Below are 24,667 nucleotides of genomic sequence, written 5' to 3' on the forward strand. Positions count from 1 at the left end.
CTACCAGTGGTGAGATAGCCAGTCCCCTACCAAACCTACATGTGGTGAGATAGCCAGTCCCCTACCAACCCTACCTGTGGTGAGATAGCCAGTCCCCTACCAACCCTACCAGTGGTGAGATAGCCAGTCCCCTACCAACCCTACCTGTGGTGAGATAGCCAGTCCCCTACCAACCCTACCAGTGGTGAGATAGCCAGTCCCCTACCAACCCTACCTGTGGTGAGATAGCCAGTCCCCTAACCATAGCCAGTCCCCTATACCTGTGGTGAGATAGCCAGTCCCCTACCAAACCTACCAGTGGTGAGATAGCCAGTCCCCTACCAACCCTACCTGTGGTGAGATAGCCAGTCCCCTACCAGATAGCCAGTCCCCTACCAACCCTACCTGTGGTGAGATAGCCAGTCCCCTACCAACCCTACCTGTGGTGAGATAGCCAGTCCCCTACCAACCCTACCAGTGGTGAGATAGCCAGTCCCCTACCAACCCTACCTGTGGTGAGATAGCCAGTCCCCTACCAACCCTACCTGTGGTGAGATAGCCAGTCCCCTACCAACCCTACCTGTGGTGAGATAGCCAGTCCCCTACCAACCCTACCCGTGGTGAGATAGCCAGTCCCCTACCAACCCTACCTGTGGTGAGATAGCCAGTCCCCTACCAAACCTACCAGTGGTGAGATAGCCAGTCCCCTACCAAACCTACATGTGGTGAGATAGCCAGTCCCCTACCAACCCTACCTGTGGTGAGATAGCCAGTCCCCTACCAACCCTACCTGTGGTGAGATAGCCAGTCCCTACCAACCCTACCTGTGGTGAGATAGCCAGTCCCCTACCAACCCTACCTGTGGTGAGATAGCCAGTCCCCTACCAACCCTACCTGTGGTGAGATAGCCAGTCCCCTACCAGTGGTGAGATAGCCAGTCCCCTACTAACTTTACCAGTGGTGAGATAGCCAGTCCCCCAACCCTACCAGTGGTGAGATAGCCAGTCCCCTACCAACCCTACCTGTGGTGAGATAGCCAGTCCCCTACCAACCCTACCTGTGGTGACATAGCCAGTCCCCTACCAACCCTACATGTGGTGAGATAGCCAGTCCCCTACCAACCCTACCTGTGGTGAGATAGCCAGTCCCCTACCAACCCTACCTGTGGTGAGATAGCCAGTCCCCTACCAACCCTACCTGTGGTGAGATAGCCAGTCCCCTACCAAGTCCCTACCTGTGGTGAGATAGCCAGTCCCCTACCAGTGGTGAGATAGCCAGTCCCCTACCAAACCTACCTGTGGTGAGATAGCCAGTCCCCTACCAGTGGTGAGATAGCCAGTCCCCTACCAAACCTACATGTGGTGAGATAGCCAGTCCCCTACCAGTGGTGAGATAGCCAACCAACCTACCTGTGGTGAGATAGCCAGTCCCCTACCAACCCTACCTGTGGTGAGATAGCCAGTCCCCTACCAACCCTACCTGTGGTGAGATAGCCAGTCCCCTACCAAACCTACATGTGGTGAGATAGCCAGTCCCCTACCAAACCTACATGTGGTGAGATAGCCAGTCCCCTACCAACCCTACCTGTGGTGACATAGCCAGTCCCTACCAACCCTACCTGTGGTGAGATAGCCAGTCCCCTACCAACCCTACCTGTGGTGAGATAGCCAGTCCCCTACCAACCCTACCTGTGGTGAGATAGCCAGTCCCCTACCAACCCTACCTGTGGTGACATAGCCAGTCCCCTACGAGTGGTGAGATAGCCAGTCCCCTACCAAACCTACCTGTGGTGACATAGCCAGTCCCCTACGAGTGGTGAGATAGCCAGTCCCCTACCAAACCTACCAGTGGTGAGATAGCCAGTCCCCTACCAACCCTACCTGTGGTGACATAGCCAGTCCCCTACGAGTGGTGAGATAGCCAGTCCCCTACCAGTGGTGAGATAGCCAGTCCCCTACCAAACCTACCAGTGTTGAGATAGCCAGTCCCTACCAAACCTACCTGTGGTGACATAGCCAGTCCCCTACCAATCCGACCTGTGGTGAGATAGGCAGTCCGCTACCAACCCTACCGTGGTGAGATAGCCAGTCCCCTACCAGTGGTGAGATAGCCAGTCCCCTACCAACCCTACCGTGGTGAGATAGCCAGTCCCCTACCAACCCTACCGTGGTGAGATAGCCAGTCCCCTACCAGTGGTGAGATAGCCAGTCCCCTACCAACCCTACCTGTGGTGAGATAGCCAGTCCCCTACCAGTGGTGAGATAGCCAGTCCCCTACCAGTGGTGAGATAGCCAGTCCCCTACCAGTGTGAGATAGCCAGTCCCCTACCAACCCTACCAGTGGTGAGATAGCCAGTCCCCTACCAACCCTACCTGTGGTGAGATAGCCAGTCCCCTACCAGTGGTGAGATAGCCAGTCCCCTACCAAACCTACCTGTGGTGAGATAGCCAGTCCCCTACCAACCCTACCTGTGGTGAGATAGCCAGTCCCCTACCAGTGTGAGATAGCCAGTCCCCTACCAAACCTACCTGTGGTGAGATAGCCAGTCCCCTACCAACCCTACCTGTGGTGAGATAGCCAGTCCCCTACCAACCCTACCTGGTGAGATAGCCAGTCCCCTACCAAACCAGTGGTGAGATAGCCAGTCCCCTACCAACCCTACCTGTGGTGAGATAGCCAGTCCCCTACCAACCCTACCTGTGGTGAGATAGCCAGTCCCCTACCAACCCTACCTGTGGTGAGATAGCCAGTCCCCTACCAACCCTACCTGTGGTGAGATAGCCAGTCCCCTACCAGTGGTGAGATAGCCAGTCCCCTACCAGTGGTGAGATAGCCAGTCCCCTACCAGTGGTGACCAGTCCCCTACCAAAGATAGCCTGTGGTGAGATAGCCAGTCCCCTACCAACCCCCCTACCAGTGGTGAGATAGCCAGTCCCCTACCAGTGGTGACATAGCCAGTCCCCTACCAACCCTACCTGTGGTGAGATAGCCAGTCCCCTACCAACCCTACCTGTGGTGAGATAGCCAGTCCCCTACCAACCCTACCTGTGGTGAGATAGCCAGTCCCCTACCAACCCTACCTGTGGTGAGATAGCCAGTCCCTACCAACCCTACCTGTGGTGACACAGCCAGTCCCCTACGAGTGGTGAGATAGCCAGTCCCCTACCAGTGGTGAGATAGCCAGTCCCCTACCAAACCTACCAGTGTTGAGATAGCCAGTCCCCTACCAAACCTACCAGTGTTGAGATAGCCAGTCCCCTACCAACCCTACCTGTGGTGAGATAGCCAGTCCCCTACCAACCCTACCTGTGGTGAGATAGCCAGTCCCCTACCAAACCTACATGTGGTGAGATAGCCAGTCCCCTACCAAACCTACATGTGGTGAGATAGCCAGTCCCCTACCAAACCTACATGTGGTGAGATAGCCAGTCCCCTACCAAACCTACCTGTGGTGAGATAGCCAGTCCCCTACCAACCCTACCTGTGGTGAGATAGCCAGTCCCCTACCAACCCTACCTGTGGTGAGATAGCCAGTCCCCTACCAACCCTACCTGTGGTGAGATAGCCAGTCCCCTACCAACCCTACCTGTGGTGAGATAGCCAGTCCCCTACCAAACCTACCTGTGGTGACATAGCCAGTCCCCTACCAGTGGTGAGATAGCCAGTCCCCTACCAAACCTACCTGTGGTGACATAGCCAGTCCCCTACCAACCCTACCTGAGAGTGGTGAGATAGCCAGTCCCCTACCAAACCTACCAGTGGTGAGATAGCCAGTCCCCTACCAACCCTACCTGTGGTGAGATAGCCAGTCCCCTACCAGTGGTGAGATAGCCAGTCCCCTACCAGTGGTGAGATAGCCAGTCCCCTACCAAACCTACCAGTGGTGAGATAGCCAGTCCCCTACCAAACCTACCTGTGGTGACATAGCCAGTCCCCTACCAACCCTACCTGTGGTGAGATAGCCAGTCCCCTACCAACCCTACCTGTGGTGAGATAGCCAGTCCCCTACCAGTGGTGAGATAGCCAGTCCCCTACCAAACCTACCTGTGGTGAGATAGCCAGTCCCCTACCAACCCTACCTGTGGTGAGATAGCCAGTCCCCTACCAGTGGTGAGATAGCCAGTCCCCTACCAAACCTACCTGTGGTGAGATAGCCAGTCCCCTACCAACCCTACCTGTGGTGAGATAGCCAGTCCCCTACCAACATAGCCAGTCCCTGTGGTGAGATAGCCAGTCCCCTACCAACCCTACCTGTGGTGAGATAGCCAGTCCCCAACCCTACCAGACCCTACCACCTGTGGTGAGATAGCCAGTCCCCCAACCCTACCTGTGGTGAGATAGCCAGTCCCCTACCAACCCTACCTGTGGTGAGATAGCCAGTCCCCTACCAACCCTACCTGTGGTGAGATAGCCAGTCCCCTACCAAACCTACCTGTGGTGAGATAGCCAGTCCCCTACCAACCCTACCTGTGGTGAGATAGCCAGTCCCCTACCAGTGGTGAGATAGCCAGTCCCCTATGTGGTGAGATAGCCAGTCCCCTACCAGTGGTGAGATAGCCAGTCCCCTACCAAACCTACCAGTGGTGAGATAGCCAGTCCCCTACCTGTGGTGAGATAGCCAGTCCCCTACCAGTGGTGAGATAGCCAGTCCCCTACCAGTGTGGTGAGATAGCCAGTCCCCTACCAACCCTACCTGTGGTGAGATAGCCAGTCCCCTACCAACCCTACCTGTGGTGAGATAGCCAGTCCCCTACCAACCCTACCAGTGGTGAGATAGCCAGTCCCCTACCAACCCTACCAGTGGTGAGATAGCCAGTCCCCTACCAACCCTACCTGTGGTGAGATAGCCAGTCCCCTACCAGTGGTGACATAGCCAGTCCCCTACCAAACCTACCTGTGGTGAGATAGCCAGTCCCCTACCAACCCTACCTGTGGTGAGATAGCCAGTCCCCTACCAAACCTACCTGTGGTGAGATAGCCAGTCCCCTACCAACCCTACCTGTGGTGAGATAGCCAGTCCCCTACCAGTGTGACATAGCCAGTCCCCTACCAAACCTACCTGTGGTGAGATAGCCAGTCCCCTACCAAACCTACCTGTGGTGAGATAGCCAGTCCCCTACCAAACCTACATGTGGTGAGATAGCCAGTCCCCTACCAAACCTACCTGTGGTGAGATAGCCAGTCCCCTACCAACCTACCTGTGGTGACATAGCCAGTCCCCTACCAAACCTACCTGTGGTGAGATAGCCAGTCCCCTACCAAACCTACCTGTGGTGAGATAGCCAGTCCCTTACCAACCCTACCTGTGGTGACATAGCCAGTCCCCTACGAGTGGTGAGATAGCCAGTCCCCTACCAGTGGTGAGATAGCCAGTCCCCTACCAAACCTACCTGTGGTGACATAGCCAGTCCCCTACGAGTGGTGAGATAGCCAGTCCCCTACCAAACCTAAGAGTGGTGAGATAGCCAGTCCCCTACCAACCCTACCTGTGGTGACATAGCCAGTCCCCTACGAGTGGTGAGATAGCCAGTAACCCTACCAAACCTACCAGTGGTGAGATAGCCAGTCCCCTACCAAACCTACCAGTGTTGAGATAGCCAGTCCCCTACCAAACCTACCTGTGGTGACATAGCCAGTCCCCTACCAATCCGACCTGTGGTGAGATAGGCAGTCCCTACCAACCCTACACGTGGTGAGATAGCCAGTCCCCTACCAGTGGTGAGATAGCCAGTCCCCTACCAACCCTACACGTGGTGAGATAGCCAGTCCCCTGCCAACCCTACACGTGGTGAGATAGCCAGTCCCCTACCAGTGGTGAGATAGCCAGTCCCCTACCAACCCTACCTGTGGTGAGATAGCCAGTCCCCTACCAGTGGTGAGATAGCCAGTCCCCTACCAGTGGTGACATAGCCAGTCCCCTACCAGTGCTGACATAGTGTGGTGAGATAGCCAGTCCCCTACCAACCCTACCTGTGGTGAGATAGCCAGTCCCCTACCAACCCTACCTGTGGTGAGATAGCCAGTCCCCTACCAGTGGTGAGATAGCCAGTCCTCTACCAAACCTACCAGTGGTGAGATAGCCAGTCCCCTACCAACCCTACCTGTGGTGAGATAGCCAGTCCCCTACCAGTGTTGACATAGCCACTCCCCTAAAAAACCTACCTGTGGTGAGATAGCCAGTCCCCTACCAACCCTACACGTGGTGAGATAGCCAGTCCCCTACCAACCCTACCAGTGGTGAGATAGCCAGTCCCCTACCAGTGGTGAGATAGCCAGTCCCCTACCAACCCTACCTGTGGTGAGATAGCCAGTCCCCTACCAACCCTACCTGTGGTGAGATAGCCAGTCCCCTACCAGTGGTGACATAGCCCCTACCCTATGTGGTGAGATAGCCAGTCCCCTACCAGTGGTGAGATAGCCAGTCCCCTACCTGTGGTGAGATAGCCAGTCCCCTACCAACCCTACCAGTGGTGAGATAGCCAGTCCCCTATCAACCCTACCTGTGGTGAGATAGCCAGTCCCCTACCTGTGGTGAGATAGCCAGTCCCCTACCTGTGGTGAGATAGCCAGTCCCCTACCAACCCTACCAGTGGTGAGATAGCCAGTCCCCTACCAACCCTACCTGTGTGTGAGATAGCCAGTCCCCTACCAACCCTACATGTGGTGAGATAGCCAGTCCCCTACCAACCCTACCTGTGGTGAGATAGCCAGTCCCCTACCAACCCTACCTGTGGTGAGATAGCCAGTCCCCTCCAACCCTACCTGTGGTGAGATAGCCAGTCCCCTACCAACCCTACCTGTGGTGAGATAGCCAGTCCCCTACCAGTGGTGAGATAGCCAGTCCCCTACCAACCCTACCTGTGGTGAGATAGCCAGTCCCCCAAACAGTGGTGAGATAGCCAGTCCCCTACCAACCCTACCTGTGGTGACATAGCCAGTCCCCTACCAGTGGTGAGATAGCCAGTCCCCCAACAACCCTACATGTGGTGACATAGCCAGTCCCCTACCAGTGGTGAGATAGCCAGTCCCCTACCAACCCTACCTGTGGTGAGATAGCCAGTCCCCTACCAACCCTACCTGTGGTGAGATAGCCAGTCCCCTACCAACCCTACCTGTGGTGAGATAGCCAGTCCCCTACCAACCCTACCAGTGGTGAGATAGCCAGTCCCCTACCAACCCTACCTGTGGTGAGATAGCCAGTCCCCTACCAACCCTACCTGTGGTGAGATAGCCAGTCCCCTACCAAACCTACCAGTGGTGAGATAGCCAGTCCCCTACCAACCCTACCTGTGGTGAGATAGCCAGTCCCCTACCAGTGGTGAGATAGCCAGTCCCCTACCAGTGGTGAGATAGCCAGTCCCCTACCAACCCTACCTGTGGTGAGATAGCCAGTCCCCTACCAACCCTACCTGTGGTGAGATAGCCAGTCCCCCCTACCAACCCTACCAGTGGTGAGATAGCCAGTCCCCTACCAACCCTACCTGTGGTGAGATAGCCAGTCCCCAACCCTACCAGTGGTGAGATAGCCAGTCCCCTACCAACCCTACCTGTGGTGAGATAGCCAGTCCCCTACCAACCTACCAGTGGTGAGATAGCCAGTCCCCTACCAACCCTACCTGTGGTGAGATAGCCAGTCCCCTACCAACCCTACCAGTGGTGAGATAGCCAGTCCCCTACCAACCCTACCTGTGGTGAGATAGCCAGTCCCCTACCAACCCTACCAGTGGTGAGATAGCCAGTCCCCTACCAACCCTACCTGTGGTGAGATAGCCAGTCCCCTACCAACCCTACCAGTGGTGAGATAGCCAGTCCCCTACCAACCCTACCTGTGGTGAGATAGCCAGTCCCCTACCAACCCTACCAGTGGTGAGATAGCCAGTCCCCTACCCTAGTGGTGAGATAGCCCCTACCAACCTACCTGTGGTGAGATAGCCAGTCCCCTACCAACCCTACCTGTGGTGAGATAGCCAGTCCCCTACCAGTGGTGAGATAGCCAGTCCCCTACCAACCCTACCTGTGGTGAGATAGCCAGTCCCCTACCAACCCTACCTGTGGTGAGATAGCCAGTCCCCTACCAAACCTACCTGTGGTGAGATAGCCAGTCCCCTACCAACCCTACCTGTGGTGAGATAGCCAGTCCCCTACCAGTGGTGAGATAGCCAGTCCCCTACCAACCCTACCTGTGGTGACATAGCCAGTCCCCTACCAGTGGTGAGATAGCCAGTCCCCTACAACCCTACCTGTGGTGACATAGCCAGTCCCCTACCAGTGGTGAGATAGCCAGTCCCTTACCAACCTACCTGTGGTGAGATAGCCAGTCCCCTACCAACCCTACCTGTGGTGAGATAGCCAGTCCCCTACCAACCCTACCTGTGGTGAGATAGCCAGTCCCCTACCAACCCTACCAGTGGTGAGATAGCCAGTCCCCTACCAACCCTACCTGTGGTGAGATAGCCAGTCCCCTACCAACCCTACCTGTGGTGAGATAGCCAGTCCCCTACCAACCCTACCTGTGGTGAGATAGCCAGTCCCCTACCAAACCTACCTGTGGTGAGATAGCCAGTCCCCTACCAACCCTACCTGTGGTGAGATAGCCAGTCCCCTACCAGTGTGTGACATAGCCAGTCCCCTACCAAACCTACCTGTGGTGAGATAGCCAGTCCCCTACCAACCCTACCTGTGGTGAGATAGCCAGTCCCCTACCAACCCTACCTGTGGTGAGATAGCCAGTCCCCTACCAACCCTACCTGTGGTGAGATAGCCAGTCCCCTACCAGTGGTGAGATAGCCAGTCCCCTACCACCCTACCTGTGGTGAGATAGCCAGTCCCCAAACCTACCAGTGGTGAGATAGCCAGTCCCCTACCAACCATACCTGTGGTGACATAGCCAGTCCCCTACCAGTGGTGAGATAGCCAGTCCCCCAACCCCTACCTGTGGTGAGATAGCCAGTCCCCTACCAGTGGTGAGATAGCCAGTCCCTACCAACCTACCTGTGGTGAGATAGCCAGTCCCCTACCAACCCTACCTGTGGTGAGATAGCCAGTCCCCTACCAACCCTACCTGTGGTGAGATAGCCAGTCCCCTACCAACCCTACCTGTGGTGAGATAGCCAGTCCCCTACCAACCCTACCTGTGGTGAGATAGCCAGTCCCCTACCAACCCTACCTGTGGTGAGATAGCCAGTCCCCTACCAAACCTACCTGTGGTGAGATAGCCAGTCCCCTACCAACCCTACCTGTGGTGAGATAGCCAGTCCCCTACCAGTGGTGAGATAGCCAGTCCCCTACCAGTGGTGAGATAGCCAGTCCCCTACCAACCCTACCTGTGGTGAGATAGCCAGTCCCCTACCAACCCTACCTGTGGTGAGATAGCCAGTCCCCTACCAACCCTACCAGTGGTGAGATAGCCAGTCCCCTACCAACCCTACCTGTGGTGAGATAGCCAGTCCTACCAACCCTACCAGTGGTGAGATAGCCAGTCCCCTACCAACCCTACCTGTGGTGAGATAGCCAGTCCCCTACCAACCCTACCAGTGGTGAGATAGCCAGTCCCCTACCAACCCTACCTGTGGTGAGATAGCCAGTCCCCTACCAACCCTACCAGTGGTGAGATAGCCAGTCCCCTACCAACCCTACCTGTGGTGAGATAGCCAGTCCCCTACCAACCCTACCAGTGGTGAGATAGCCAGTCCCCTACCAACCCTACCTGTGGTGAGATAGCCAGTCCCCTACCAACCCTACCAGTGGTGAGATAGCCAGTCCCCTACCAACCCTACCTGTGGTGAGATAGCCAGTCCCCTACCAACCCTACCAGTGGTGAGATAGCCAGTCCCCTACCAGTGGTGAGATAGCCAGTCCCCTACCAACCCTACATGTGGTGACATAGCCAGTCCCCTACCAGTGGTGAGATAGCCAGTCCCCTACCAACCTGGTGAGATAGCCAGTCCCCTACCAACCCTACCTGTGGTGAGATAGCCAGTCCCCTACCAACCCTACCTGTGGTGAGATAGCCAGTCCCCTACCAACCCTACCAGTGGTGAGATAGCCAGTCCCCTACCAACCCTACCTGTGGTGAGATAGCCAGTCCCCTACCAACCCTACCTGTGGTGAGATAGCCAGTCCCCTACCAAGATAGCCAGTCCCCTACCTGTGGTGAGATAGCCAGTCCCCTACCAAACCTACCTGTGGTGAGATAGCCAGTCCCCTACCAACCCTACCTGTGGTGAGATAGCCAGTCCCCTACCAGTGTTGACATAGCCAGTCCCCTACCAAACCTACCTGTGGTGAGATAGCCAGTCCCCTACCAACCCTACCTGTGGTGACATAGCCAGTCCCCTACCAACCCTACCTGTGGTGAGATAGCCAGTCCCCTACCAACCCTACCTGTGGTGAGATAGCCAGTCCCCTACCAGTGGTGAGATAGCCAGTCCCCTACCCCTACCTGTGGTGACATAGCCAGTCCCCTACCAGTGGTGAGATAGCCAGTCCCCTACCAACCATACCTGTGGTGACATAGCCAGTCCAACCTACCAGTGGTGAGATAGCCAGTCCCCTACAACCCTACCTGTGGTGAGATAGCCAGTCCCCTACCAGTGGTGAGATAGCCAGTCCCCTACCAACCTTACCTGTGGTGAGATAGCCAGTCCCCTACCAACCCTACCTGTGGTGAGATAGCCAGTCCCCTACCAACCCTACCTGTGGTGAGATAGCCAGTCCCCTACCAACCCTACCAGTGGTGAGATAGCCAGTCCCCTACCAACCCTACCTGTGGTGAGATAGCCAGTCCCCTACCAACCCTACCTGTGGTGAGATAGCCAGTCCCCTACCAACCCTACATGTGGTGAGATAGCCAGTCCCCTACCAACCCTACCTGTGGTGAGATAGCCAGTCCCCTACCAGTGGTGAGATAGCCAGTCCCCTACCAGTGGTGAGATAGCCAGTCCCCTACCAACCCTACCTGTGGTGAGATAGCCAGTCCCCTACCAACCCTACCTGTGGGAGATAGCCAGTCCCCTACCAACCCTACCAGTGGTGAGATAGCCAGTCCCCTACCAACCCTACCTGTGGTGAGATAGCCAGTCCCTACCAACCCTACCAGTGGTGAGATAGCCAGTCCCCTACCAACCCTACCTGTGGTGAGATAGCCAGTCCCCTACCAACCCTACCAGTGGTGAGATAGCCAGTCCCCTACCAACCCTACCTGTGGTGAGATAGCCAGTCCCCTACCAACCCTACCAGTGGTGAGATAGCCAGTCCCCTACCAACCCTACCTGTGGTGAGATAGCCAGTCCTACCAACCCTACCAGTGGTGAGATAGCCAGTCCCCTACCAACCCTACCTGTGGTGAGATAGCCAGTCCCCTACCAACCCTACCTGTGGTGAGATAGCCAGTCCCCTACCAACCCTACCCGTGGTGAGATAGCCAGTCCCCTACCAACCCTACATGTGGTGAGATAGCCAGTCCCCTACCAGTGGTGAGATAGCCAGTCCCCTACCAACCCTACCTTTGGTGAGATAGCCAGTCCACTACCAACCCTACCTGTGGTGAGATAGCCAGTCCCCTACCAGTGGTGAGATAGCCAGTCCCCTACCAACCCTACCTGTGGTGAGATAGCCAGTCCCCTAGATAGCCAACCCTACCTGTGGTGAGATAGCCAGTCCCCTACCAAACCTACCTGTGGTGAGATAGCCAGTCCCCTACCAACCCTACCTGTGGTGAGATAGCCAGTCCCCTACCAGTGGTGAGATAGCCAGTCCCCTACCAACCCTACCTGTGGTGAGATAGCCAGTCCCCTACCAAACCTGGTGAGATAGCCAGTCCCCTACCAAACCTACCTGTGGTGAGATAGCCAGTCCCCAACCAGTGGTGAGATAGCCAGTCCCCTACCAACCCTACCTGTGGTGAGATAGCCAGTCCCCTACCAACCCTACCTGTGGTGAGATAGCCAGTCCCCTACCAACCCTACCTGTGGTGAGATAGCCAGTCCCCTACCAACCCTACCAGTGGTGAGATAGCCAGTCCCCTACCAACCCTACCTGTGGTGAGATAGCCAGTCCCCTACCAACCCTACCTGTGGTGAGATAGCCAGTCCCCTACCAACCCTACCTGTGGTGAGATAGCCAGTCCCCTACCAAACCTACCTGTGGTGAGATAGCCAGTCCCCTACCAACCCTACCTGTGGTGAGATAGCCAGTCCCCTACCAGTGTTGACATAGCCAGTCCCCTACCAAACCTACATGTGGTGAGATAGCCAGTCCCCTACCAACCCTACCTGTGGTGAGATAGCCAGTCCCCTACCAACCCTACCTGTGGTGAGATAGCCAGTCCCCTACCAACCCTACCTGTGGTGAGATAGCCAGTCCCCTACCAGTGGTGAGATAGCCAGTCCCCTAACAACCCTACCTGTGGTGACATAGCCAGTCCCCTACCAGTGGTGAGATAGCCAGTCCCCTACCAACCATACCTGTGGTGACATAGCCAGTCCCCTACCAGTGGTGAGATAGCCAGTCCCCAACAACCCTACATGTGGTGACATAGCCAGTCCCCTACCAGTGGTGAGATAGCCAGTCCCTTACCAACCCTACCTCTGGTGAGATAGCCAGTCCCCTACCAACCCTACCTGTGGTGAGATAGCCAGTCCCCTACCAACCCTACCTGTGGTGAGATAGCCAGTCCCCTACCAACCCTACCAGTGGTGAGATAGCCAGTCCCCTACCAACCCTACCTGTGGTGAGATAGCCAGTCCCCTACCAACCCTACCTGTGGTGAGATAGCCAGTCCCCTACCAAACCTACCTGTGGTGAGATAGCCAGTCCCCTACCAACCCTACCTGTGGTGAGATAGCCAGTCCCCTACCAGTGGTGAGATAGCCAGTCCCCTACCAGTGGTGAGATAGCCAGTCCCCTACCAACCCTACCTGTGGTGAGATAGCCAGTCCCCTACCAACCCTACCTGTGGTGAGATAGCCAGTCCCCTACCAACCCTACCAGTGGTGAGATAGCCAGTCCCCTACCAACCCTACCTGTGGTGAGATAGCCAGTCCCCTACCAACCCTACCAGTGGTGAGATAGCCAGTCCCCAACCCTACCAACCCTACCTGTGGTGAGATAGCCAGTCCCCTACCAACCCTACCAGTGGTGAGATAGCCAGTCCCCTACCAACCCTACCTGTGGTGAGATAGCCAGTCCCCTACCAACCCTACCAGTGGTGAGATAGCCAGTCCCCTACCAACCCTACCTGTGGTGAGATAGCCAGTCCCCTACCAACCCTACCAGTGGTGAGATAGCCAGTCCCCTACCAACCCTACCTGTGGTGAGATAGCCAGTCCCCTACCAACCCTACCAGTGGTGAGATAGCCAGTCCCCTACCAACCCTACCAGTGGTGAGATAGCCAGTCCCCTACCAACCCTACCAGTGGTGAGATAGCCAGTCCCCTACCAGTGGTGAGATAGCCAGTCCCCTACCTGTGGTGAGATAGCCAGTCCCCTACCAACCCTACCAGTGGTGAGATAGCCAGTCCCCTACCAGTGGTGAGATAGCCAGTCCCCTACCAACCCTACCTGTGGTGAGATAGCCAGTCCCCTACCAACCCTACCTGTGGTGAGATAGCCAGTCCCCTACCAAACCTACATGTGGTGAGATAGCCAGTCCCCTACCAACCCTACCTGTGGTGAGATAGCCAGTCCCCTACCAGTGGTGAGATAGCCAGTCCCCTACCAACCCTACCTGTGGTGACATAGCCAGTCCCCTACCAGTGGTGAGATAGCCAGTCCCCCAACAACCCTACATGTGGTGACATAGCCAGTCCCCTACCAGTGGTGAGATAGCCAGTCCCTACCAACCTTACCTCTGGTGAGATAGCCAGTCCCCTACCAACCCTACCTGTGGTGAGATAGCCAGTCCCCTACCAACCCTACCTGTGGTGAGATAGCCAGTCCCCTACCAACCCTACCAGTGGTGAGATAGCCAGTCCCCTACCAACCCTACCTGTGGTGAGATAGCCAGTCCCCACCCTACCTGTGGTGAGATAGCCAGTCCCCTACCAACCCTACCTGTGGTGAGATAGCCAGTCCCCTACCAAACCTACCTGTGGTGAGATAGCCAGTCCCCTACCAACCCTACCTGTGGTGAGATAGCCAGTCCCCTACCAGTGTTGACATAGCCAGTCCCCTACCAAACCTACATGTGGTGAGATAGCCAGTCCCCTACCAAACCTACATGTGGTGAGATAGCCAGTCCCCTACCAAACCTACCATGTGGTGATATAGCCAGTCCCCTACCAACCTTACCTGTGGTGACATAGCCAGTCCTCTACCAACCCTACCTGTGGTGAGATAGCCAGTCCCTACCAACCCTACCTGTGGTGAGATAGCCAGTCCCCTACCAACCCTACCTGTGGTGACATAGCCAGTCCCCTACCAAACCTACCTGTGGTGACATAGCCAGTCCCCTACCAGTGGTGAGATAGCCAGTCCCCTACCAAACCTACCTGTGGTGACATAGCCAGTCCCCTACGAGTGGTGAGATAGCCAGTCCCCTACCAAACCTACCAGTGGTGAGATAGCCAGTCCCCTACCAACCCTACCTGTGGTGACATAGCCAGTCCCCTACGAGTGGTGAGATAGCCAGTCCCCTACCAGTGGTGAGATAGCCAGTCCCCTACCAAACCTACCTGTGGTGACATAGCCAGTCCCCTACCAATCCGACCTGTGGTGAGATAGGCAGTCCGCTACCAACCCTACACGTGGTGAGATAGCCAGTCCCCTACCAGTGGTGAGATAGCCAGTCCCCTACCAACCCTACATGTGGTGAGATAGCCAGTCCCCTGCCAACCCTACACGTGGTGAGATAGCCAGTCCCCTACCAGTGGTGAGATAGCCAGTCCCCTACCAACCCTACCTGTGGTGAGATAGCCAGTCCCCTACCAGTGGTGAGATAGCCAGTCCCCTACCAGTGGTGACATAGCCAGTCCCCTACCAGTGGTGAGATAGCCAGTCCCTTACCAACCTTACCTCTGGTGAGATAGCCTGTCCCCTACCAACCCTACCTGTGGTGAGATAGCCAGTCCCCTACCAACCCTACCTGTGGTGAGATAGCCAGTCCCCTACCAACCCTACCAGTGGTGAGATAGCCAGTCCCCTACCAACCCTACCTGTGGTGAGATAGCCAGTCCCCTACCAACCCTACCTGTGGTGAGATAGCCAGTCCCCTACCAACCCTACCAGTGGTGAGATAGCCAGTCCCCTACCAGTGGTGAGATAGCCAGTACCCTACCAGTGGTGAGATAGCCAGTCCCCTACCAACCCTACCTGTGGTGAGATAGCCAGTCCCCTACCAACCCTACCTGTGGTGAGATAGCCAGTCCCCTACCAAACCCTACATGTGGTGAGATAGCCAGTCCCCTACCAACCCTACCTGTGGTGAGATAGCCAGTCCCCTACCAGTGGTGAGATAGCCAGTCCCCTACCAACCCTACCTGTGGTGACATAGCCAGTCCCCTACCAGTGGTGAGATAGCCAGTCCCCCAACAACCATACATGTGGTGACATAGCCAGTCCCCTACCAGTGGTGAGATAGCCAGTCCCCTACCAACCTTACCTCTGGTGAGATAGCCAGTCCCCTACCAACCCTACCTGTGGTGAGATAGCCAGTCCCCTACCAACCCTACCTGTGGTGAGATAGCCAGTCCCCTACCAACCCTACCAGTGGTGAGATAGCCAGTCCCCTACCAACCCTACCTGTGGTGAGATAGCCAGTCCCCTACCAACCCTACCTGTGGTGAGATAGCCAGTCCCCTACCAAACCTACCTGTGGTGAGATAGCCAGTCCCCTACCAACCCTACCTGTGGTGAGATAGCCAGTCCCCTACCAGTGGTGAGATAGCCAGTCCCCTACCACCCTACCTGTGGTGAGATAGCCAGTCCCCTACCAAACCTACGAGTGGGGTGATAGCCAGTCCCCTATGAGTGGTGAGATAGCCAGTCCCCTACCAGTGGTGAGATAGCTAGTCCCCTACCAAACCTACCAGTGGTGAGATAGCCAGTCCCCTACCTGTGGTGAGATAGCCAGTCCCCTACCAGTGGTGAGATAGCCAGTCCCCTACCAGTGTTGACATAGCCAGTCCCCTACCAACCCTACCTGTGGTGAGATAGCCAGTCCCCTACCAACCCTACCAGTGGTGAGATAGCCAGTCCTACCAACCCTACCTGTGGTGAGATAGCCAGTCCCCTACCAGTGGTGAGATAGCCAGTCCCCTACCAAACCTACCTGTGGTGAGATAGCCAGTCCCCTACCAACCCTACCTGTGGTGAGATAGCCAGTCCCCTACCAAACCTACCTGTGGTGAGATAGCCAGTCCCCTACCAACCCTACCTGTGGTGAGATAGCCAGTCCCCTACCAGTGACATAGCCAGTCCCCTACCAAACCTACATGTGGTGAGATAGCCAGTCCCCTACCAAACCTACATGTGGTGAGATAGCCAGTCCCCTACCAAACCTACATGTGGTGAGATAGCCAGTCCCCTACCAACCTTACCTGTGGTGACATAGCCAGTCCCCTACCAACCCTACCTGTGGTGAGATAGCCAGTCCCTTACCAACCCTACCTGTGGTGAGATAGCCAGTCCCTTACCAACCCTACCTGTGGTGACATAGCCAGTCCCCTACCAAACCTACCTGTGGTGACATAGCCAGTCCCCTACGAGTGGTGAGATAGCCAGTCCCCTACCAAACCTACCTGTGGTGACATAGCCAGTCCCCTACGAGTGGTGAGATAGCCAGTCCCCTACCAAACCTACCAGTGGTGAGATAGCCAGTCCCCTACCAACCCTACCTGTGGTGACATAGCCAGTCCCCTACGAGTGGTGAGATAGCCAGTCCCCTACCAGTGGTGAGATAGCCAGTCCCCTACCAAACCTACCAGTGTTGAGATAGCCAGTCCCCTACCAAACCTACCTGTGGTGACATAGCCAGTCCCCTACCAATCCGACCTGTGGTGAGATAGGCAGTCCGCTACCAACCCTACACGTGGTGAGATAGCCAGTCCCCTACCAGTGGTGAGATAGCCAGTCCCCTACCAACCCTACACGTGGTGAGATAGCCAGTCCCCTGCCAACCCTACACGTGGTGAGATAGCCAGTCCCCTACCAGTGGTGAGATAGCCAGTCCCCTACCAACCCTACCTGTGGTGAGATAGCCAGTCCCCTACCAGTGGTGAGATAGCCAGTCCCCTACCAGTGTTGACATAGCCAGTCCCCTACCAAACCTACCAGTGGTGAGATAGCCAGTCCCCTACCAACCCTACCTGTGGTGAGATAGCCAGTCCCCTACCAGTGTTGACATAGCCAGTCCCCTACCAAACCTACCTGTGGTGAGATAGCCAGTCCCCTACCAACCCTACCTGTGGTGAGATAGCCAGTCCCCTACCAGTGTTGACATAGCCAGTCCCCTACCAAACCTACCTGTGGTGAGATAGCCAGTCCCCTACCAACCCTACCTGTGGTGAGATAGCCAGTCCCATACCAGTGGTGAGATAGCCAGTCCCCTACCAGTGGTTGACATAGCCAGTCCCCTACCAACCCTACCTGTGGTGAGATAGCCAGTCCCCTACCAACCCTACCTGTGGTGAGATAGCCAGTCCCCTACCAAACCTACATGTGGTGAGATAGCCAGTCCCCTACCAACCCTACCTGTGGTGAGATAGCCAGTCCCCTACCAGTGGTGAGATAGCCAGTCCCCTACCAACCCTACCTGTGGTGAGATAGCCAGTCCCCTACCAAACCTACTGGTAAGATAGCCAGTCCCCTATGGTGGTGAGATAGCCAGTCCCCTACCAGTGGTGAGATAGCTAGTCCCCTACCAAACCTACCAGTGGTGAGATAGCCAGTCCCCTACCTGTGGTGAGATAGCCAGTCCCCTACCAGTGGTGAGATAGCCAGTCCCCTACCAACCCTACCTGTGGTGGGATAGCCAGTCCCCTACCAGTGTTGACATAGCCAGTCCCCTACCAACCCTACCTGTGGTGAGATAGCCAGTCCCCTACCAACCCTACCTGTGGTGAGATAGCCAGTCCCCTACCAGTGTTGACATAGCCAGTCCCCTACCAACCCTACCTGTGGTGAGATAGCCAGTCCCCTACCAGTGGTGAGATAGCCAGTCCCCTACCAAACCTACATGTGGTGAGATAGCCAGTCCCCTACCAACCCTACCTGTGGTGAGATAGCCAGTCCCCTACCAAACCTACCTGTGGTGAGATAGCCAGTCCCCTACCAACCCTACCTGTGGTGAGATAGCCAGTCCCCTACCAACCCTACCTGTGGTGAGATAGCCAGTCCCCTACCAACCCTACCTGTGGTGAGATAGCCAGTCCCCTACCAGTGGTGAGATAGCCAGTCCCCTACCTGTGGTGAGATAGCCAGTCCCCTACCTGTGGTGAGATAGCCAGTCCCCTACCTGTGGTGAGATAGCCAGTCCCCTACCAACCCTACCTGTGGTGAGATAGCCAGTCCCCTACCAACCCTACCTGTGGTGAGATAGCCAGTCCCCTACCAAACCTACCAGTGTTGACATAGCCAGTCCCCTACCAAACCTACATGTGGTGAGATAGCCAGTCCCCTACCAAACCTACATGTGGTGAGATAGCCAGTCCCCTACCAAACCTACATGTGGTGATATAGCCAGTCCCCTACCAACCTTACCTGTGGTGACATAGCCAGTCCCTACCAACCCTACCTGTGGTGAGATAGCCAGTCCCTTACCAACCCTACCTGTGGTGAGATAGCCAGTCCCCTGTGGTGACCAACCCTACCTGTGGTGACATAGCCAGTCCCCTACCAAACCTACCTGTGGTGACATAGCCAGTCCCCTACCAAACCTACCTGTGGTGAGATAGCCAGTCCCCTACCAACCTACCTGTGGTGACATAGCCAGTCCCCTACGAGTGGTGAGATAGCCAGTCCCCTACCAGTGGTGAGATAGCCAGTCCCCTACCAAACCTACCAGTGTTGAGATAGCCAGTCCCCTACCAAACCTACCTGTGGTGACATAGCCAGTCCCCTACCAATCCGACCTGTGGTGAGATAGGCAGTCCGCTACCAACCCTACACGTGGTGAGATAGCCAGTCCCCTACCAGTGGTGAGATAGCCAGTCCCCTACCAACCCTACACGTGGTGAGATAGCCAGTCCCCTGCCAACCCTACACGTGGTGAGATAGCCAGTCCCCTACCAGTGGTGAGATAGCCAGTCCCCTACCAACCCTACCTGTGGTGAGATAGCCAGTCCCCTACCAGTGGTGAGATAGCCAGTCCCCTACCAGTGTTGACATAGCCAGTCCCCTACCAAACCTACCAGTGGTGAGATAGCCAGTCCCTACCAACCCTACCTGTGGTGAGATAGCCAGTCCCCTACCAGTGTTGACATAGCCAGTCCCCTACCAAACCTACCTGTGGTGAGATAGCCAGTCCCCTACCAACCCTACCTGTGGTGAGATAGCCAGTCCCCTACCAGTGTTGAGATAGCCAGTCCCCTACCAGTGCCCTACCAAACCTACCTGTGGTGAGATAGCCAGTCCCCTACCAACCCTACCTGTGGTGAGATAGCCAGTCCCATACCAGTGGTGAGATAGCCAGTCCCCTACCAGTGTTGACATAGCCAGTCCCCTACCAACCCTACCTGTGGTGAGATAGCCAGTCCCCTACCAACCCTACCTGTGGTGAGATAGCCAGTCCCCTACCAAACCTACATGTGGTGAGATAGCCAGTCCCCTACCAACCCTACCTGTGGTGAGATAGCCAGTCCCCTACCAGTGGTGAGATAGCCAGTCCCCTACCAACCCTACCTGTGGTGAGATAGCCAGTCCCCTACCAAACCTACGAGTGGTAAGATAGCCAGTCCCCTATGAGTGGTGAGATAGCCAGTCCCCTACCAGTGGTGAGATAGCTAGTCCCCTACCAAACCTACCTGTGGTGAGATAGCCAGTCCCCTACCAGTGGTGAGATAGCCAGTCCCCTACCAGTGTTGACATAGCCAGTCCCCCCAACCCTACCTGTGGTGGGATAGCCAGTCCCCTACCAGTGTTGACATAGCCAGTCCCCTACCAACCCTACCTGTGGTGAGATAGCCAGTCCCCTACCAACCCTACCTGTGGTGGGATAGCCAGTCCCCTACCAGTGTTGACATAGCCAGTCCCCTACCAACCCTACCTGTGGTGAGATAGCCAGTCCCCTACCAGTGTTGACATAGCCAGTCCCCTACCAAACCTACCTGTGGTGAGATAGCCAGTCCCCTACCAACCCTACCTGTGGTGAGATAGCCAGTCCCCTACCAAACCTACCAGTGTTGAGATAGCCAGTCCCCTACCAACCCTACCTGTGGTGAGATAGCCAGTCCCCTACCAACCCTACCTGTGGTGAGATAGCCAGTCCCCTACCAACCCTACCTGTGGTGAGATAGCCAGTCCCCTACCAGTGGTGAGATAGCCAGTCCCCTACCTGTGGTGAGATAGCCAGTCCCCTACCAGTGGTGAGATAGCCAGTCCCCTACCTGTGGTGAGATAGCCAGTCCCCTACCAGTGGTGAGATAGCCAGTCCCCTACCTGTGGTGAGATAGCCAGTCCCCTACCTGTGGTGAGATAGCCAGTCCCCTACCTGTGGTGACATAGCCAGTCCCCTACCTGTGGTGAGATAGCCAGTCCCCTACCTGTGGTGAGATAGCCAGTCCCCTACCTGTGGTGAGATAGCCAGTCCCCTACCAGTGGTGAGATAGCCAGTCCCCTACCTGTGGTGACATAGCCAGTCCCCTACCTGTGGTGAGATAGCCAGTCCCCTACCTGTGGTGAGATAGCCAGTCCCCTACCAACCCTACCTGTGGTGAGATAGCCAGTCCCCTACCTGTGGTGAGATAGCCAGTCCCCTACCTGTGGTGAGATAGCCAGTCCCCTACCAACCCTACCTGTGGTGAGATAGCCAGTCCCCTACCTGTGGTGAGATAGCCAGTCCCCTACCTGTGGTGAGATAGCCAGCCCTCCCAGGGGGTCTCCGTCTAGGATGTCTGTACCGGCGTTGTATACTATGATGTCAGGCCGGACCTCATTGAGAGCACCCTCCGAGTGGAGCTCTACCTTCTGGAGGTACTCATCATCCTCTGTCCCCCAGTCCAGCTCCACCTTACGCTTTATGGCTCCTGAGAGAGACATAGACAGACAGGTAGACAGACAGACAGGTCCTCTGTCCCCCAGTCCAGCTCCACCTTACGCTTTATGGCTCCTGAGAGAGACATAGACAGACAGGTAGACAGACAGACAGGTCCTCTGTCCCCCAGTCCAGCTCCACCTTACGCTTTATGGCTCCTGAGAGAGACATAGACAGACAGGTAGACAGACAGGTCCTCTGTCCCCCAGTACATTACATTTAATCGCCCCGGGAAACACAACAATGTACAGTGCATTCGGAAAGTATTGTATTCAGACCCCTTGCTATGAGATTCGAAATTGAGCTCAGGTGCATCCTGTTTCCATTGATAGAGCCCATAGTGCCTATAGAACCCAAGTCATTTCATGCCTGTTATAAATAAGTATATTTTAAATGTGACTACTTTAAATGTGTTATGAATTAAACTATTTTACATTTGTTTTGAAAGTACAACAGAACAATGAGACACTGATTTAACCTCCTTAAACCACTTCTCTATACAGCAACAAACTAGAAGAATATTATCGAACCTCTATTGATTTCATGGTCCAGTAGCCTCGTCCACATATCAAAACACAATATCCAATTTAGTACACCAAAAAAACAATATGGAGATCATTTTGCGTATCCGTCTCCAGGTGTATCAGTTATAGAGGGTTAGGGGTCATAGGTTAGTGGTATCTTACTCTTAGGGTATCCGTCTCCAGGGTAGATGTATTGGTTATAGAGGGTTAGGGGTCATAGGTTAGGGGTATCTTACTCTTAGGGTATCCGTCTCCAGGGTAGATGTATTGGTTATAGAGGGTTAGGGGTCATAGGTTAGGGGTATCTTACTCTTAGGGTATCCGTCTCCAGGGTAGATGTATTGGTTATAGAGGGTTAGGGGTCATAGGTTAGGGGTATCTTACTCTTTGCGTATCCGTCTCCAGGGTAGATGTGTCGGTTATAGACGTCCATGATGAAAACACGTCTGTCATCCAGGAAGTCACGCTCATGACCGTTCCCCTAGGCAGAAAGAGGAAGTGATGTCAGAGACATTCTACACAGAGACCCTTTAGCATCCCTGATATTATGATGTTACCTTCTGACAGGGTGAGATGAGGGCTAAATAGTGTTGCTGTCCGTCCAAAGACGTTCCGGTTAAAATGACACTCATCCAAGAGTCAACACATCTCCATCACTCTTCAGATCCTTCTGTTTCTCGATCTGTCATCACTACTCATCAGTCTGTTTCTCGATCTGTCATCACTACTCATCAGTCTGTTTCTCGATCTGTCATCACTACTCATCAGTCTGTTTCTCGATCTGTCATCACTACTCATCAGTCTGTTGTGCTGTCATCACTACTCATCAGTCTGTTGTGCTGTCATCACTACTCATCAGTCTGTTGTGCTGTCATCACTACTCATCAGTCTGTTGTGCTGTCATCACTACTCATCAGTCTGTTGTGCTGTCATCACTACTCATCAGTCTGTTGTGCTGTCATCACTACTCATCAGTCTGTTGTGCTGTCATCACTACTCATCAGTCTGTTGTGCTGTCATCACTACTCATCAGTCTGTTGTGCTGTCATCACTACTCATCAGTCTGTTGTGCTGTCATCACTACTCATCAGTCTGTTGTGCTGTCATCACTACTCATCAGTCTGTTGTGCTGTCATCACTATGGAAGCATCACTACTCATCAGTCTGTTGTGCTGTCATCACTACTCATCAGTCTGTTGTGCTGTCATCACTACTCATCAGTCTGTTGTGCTGTCATCACTACTCATCAGTCTGTTGTGCTGTCATCACTACTCATCAGTCTGTTGTGCTGTCATCACAGTCTGTTGTGCTGTCACACATCAGTCTGTTGTGCTGTCATCACTACTCAGTCTGTTGTGCTGTCATCACTACTCATCAGTCTGTTGTGCTGTCATCACTACTCATCAGTCTGTTGTGCTGTCATCACTACTCATCAGTCTGTTGTGCTGTCATCACTACTCATCAGTCTGTTGTGCTGTCATCACTACTCATCAGTCTGTTGTGCTGTCATCACTATGGAAGCATCACTACTCATCAGTCTGTTGTGCTGTCATCACTACTCATCAGTCTGTTGTGCTGTCATCACTATGGAAGCATTAGTTCGTAATCTACACTCAGAACAAGAGCACAGTGTCATAACTCTAGGTCTTAATTGGGGTCTGAAACAGCTCTCTTTTCCCACCTCCTCACCCCACCCCATCAGCTTCCTCTCCTCCCCACCCTGGTCTGTGCTGATCAGGCTGTTTTAAGACTCATTTGTAATTCCTTCATTAGAATTCAGTCTACTGTTCTTTTCATTAATCATTAACATAGCAGCATCTGTATAGATCTGTTCTGATACCCAACCTTACTTCGGTCAATATACTGATGGAGTGCCATGCTAGCATCAGGGCCACTATTCCCTGTATAGTGCCCATGTGGCTCTGGTCAAAATGAGTGCGTGCCATTTGGGACAGTCAGAGAATGAATATCATAGTGCATTCTGGACAGCTGGAACCTTGACTTAACAAACCTTACTGGGGTAATTGGGAGGATGTGGTTTTGGGAGGATGTGGTTCATCTGAACACAAATTAAATATGCTAATTAGTAGGCTTCCTAAAAAAAGTGCAGTCAGAGTCAACTGGAATGTTATATTATTCACCTCAGAGAGAGATGAGAGGACTGTACATCTCAATATCAACTGGAATGTTATATTATTCACCTCAGAGAGAGATGAGAGGACTGTACATCTCAATATCAACTGGAATGTTATATTATTATTCACCTCAGAGAGAGATGAGAGGACTGTACATCTCAATATCAACTGGAATGTTATATTATTCACCTCAGAGAGAGATGAGAGGACTGTACATCTCAATATCAACTGGAATGTTATATTATTATTCACCTCAGAGAGAGATGAGAGGACTGTACATCTCAATATCAACTGGAATGTTATATTATTATTCACCTCAGAGAGAGATGAGAGGACTGTGCATCTCAATATCAACTGGAATGTTATATTATTATCCACCTCAGAGATGAGAGGACTGTACATCTCAATATCAACTGGAATGTTATATTATTCACCTCAGAGAGAGATGAGAGGACTGTACATCTCAATATCAACTGGAATGTTATATTATTATCCACCTCAGAGAGAGATGAGAGGACTGTACATCTCAATATCAACTGGAATGTTATATTATTATCCACCTCAGAGAGAGATGAGAGGACTGTACATCTCAATATCAACTGGAATGTTATATTATTATTCACCTCAGAGAGAGATGAGAGGACTGTACATCTCAATATCAACTGGAATGTTATATTATTCACCTCAGAGAGAGATGAGAGGACTGTACATCTCAATATCAACTGGAATGTTATATTATTCACCTCAGAGAGAGATGAGAGGACTGTACATCTCAATATCAACTGGAATGTTATATTATTCACCTCAGAGAGAGATGAGAGGACTGTACATCTCAATATCAA

General features: G+C 54.3%; 1 protein-coding gene and 1 long non-coding RNA gene across 13 annotated transcripts in view; both read right to left on the reverse strand.

Moving 5' to 3' along the window:
• hdac11 (histone deacetylase 11) overlaps window positions 1–24,667 on the reverse strand; it is a 73,380-nt gene that overhangs the window by 12,666 nt on the left and 36,047 nt on the right. For all 12 annotated transcript variants that reach the window (XM_052474550.1, XM_052474551.1, XM_052474549.1 and 9 more), the window contains 2 exons: window positions 22,075–22,171; window positions 20,980–21,158 (listed from right to left, as the gene is read on the reverse strand). In XM_052474550.1, coding sequence (XP_052330510.1) covers window positions 20,980–21,158; window positions 22,075–22,171 — 276 coding nt within the window. The remainder of the gene's footprint in view (window positions 1–20,979; window positions 21,159–22,074; window positions 22,172–24,667) is intronic.
• LOC127910516 (uncharacterized) lies at window positions 14,093–17,474 on the reverse strand. The gene is made up of 3 exons (XR_008075210.1): window positions 16,930–17,474; window positions 16,550–16,894; window positions 14,093–14,303 (listed from the first exon to the last, which is right to left on the reverse strand). It is a non-coding gene; the product is annotated as an uncharacterized LOC127910516 (long non-coding RNA).

This window comes from Oncorhynchus keta, chromosome 21 (genome assembly GCF_023373465.1).
Source record: "Oncorhynchus keta strain PuntledgeMale-10-30-2019 chromosome 21, Oket_V2, whole genome shotgun sequence".
Taxonomy (NCBI): Eukaryota; Metazoa; Chordata; class Actinopteri; order Salmoniformes; family Salmonidae; genus Oncorhynchus; species Oncorhynchus keta.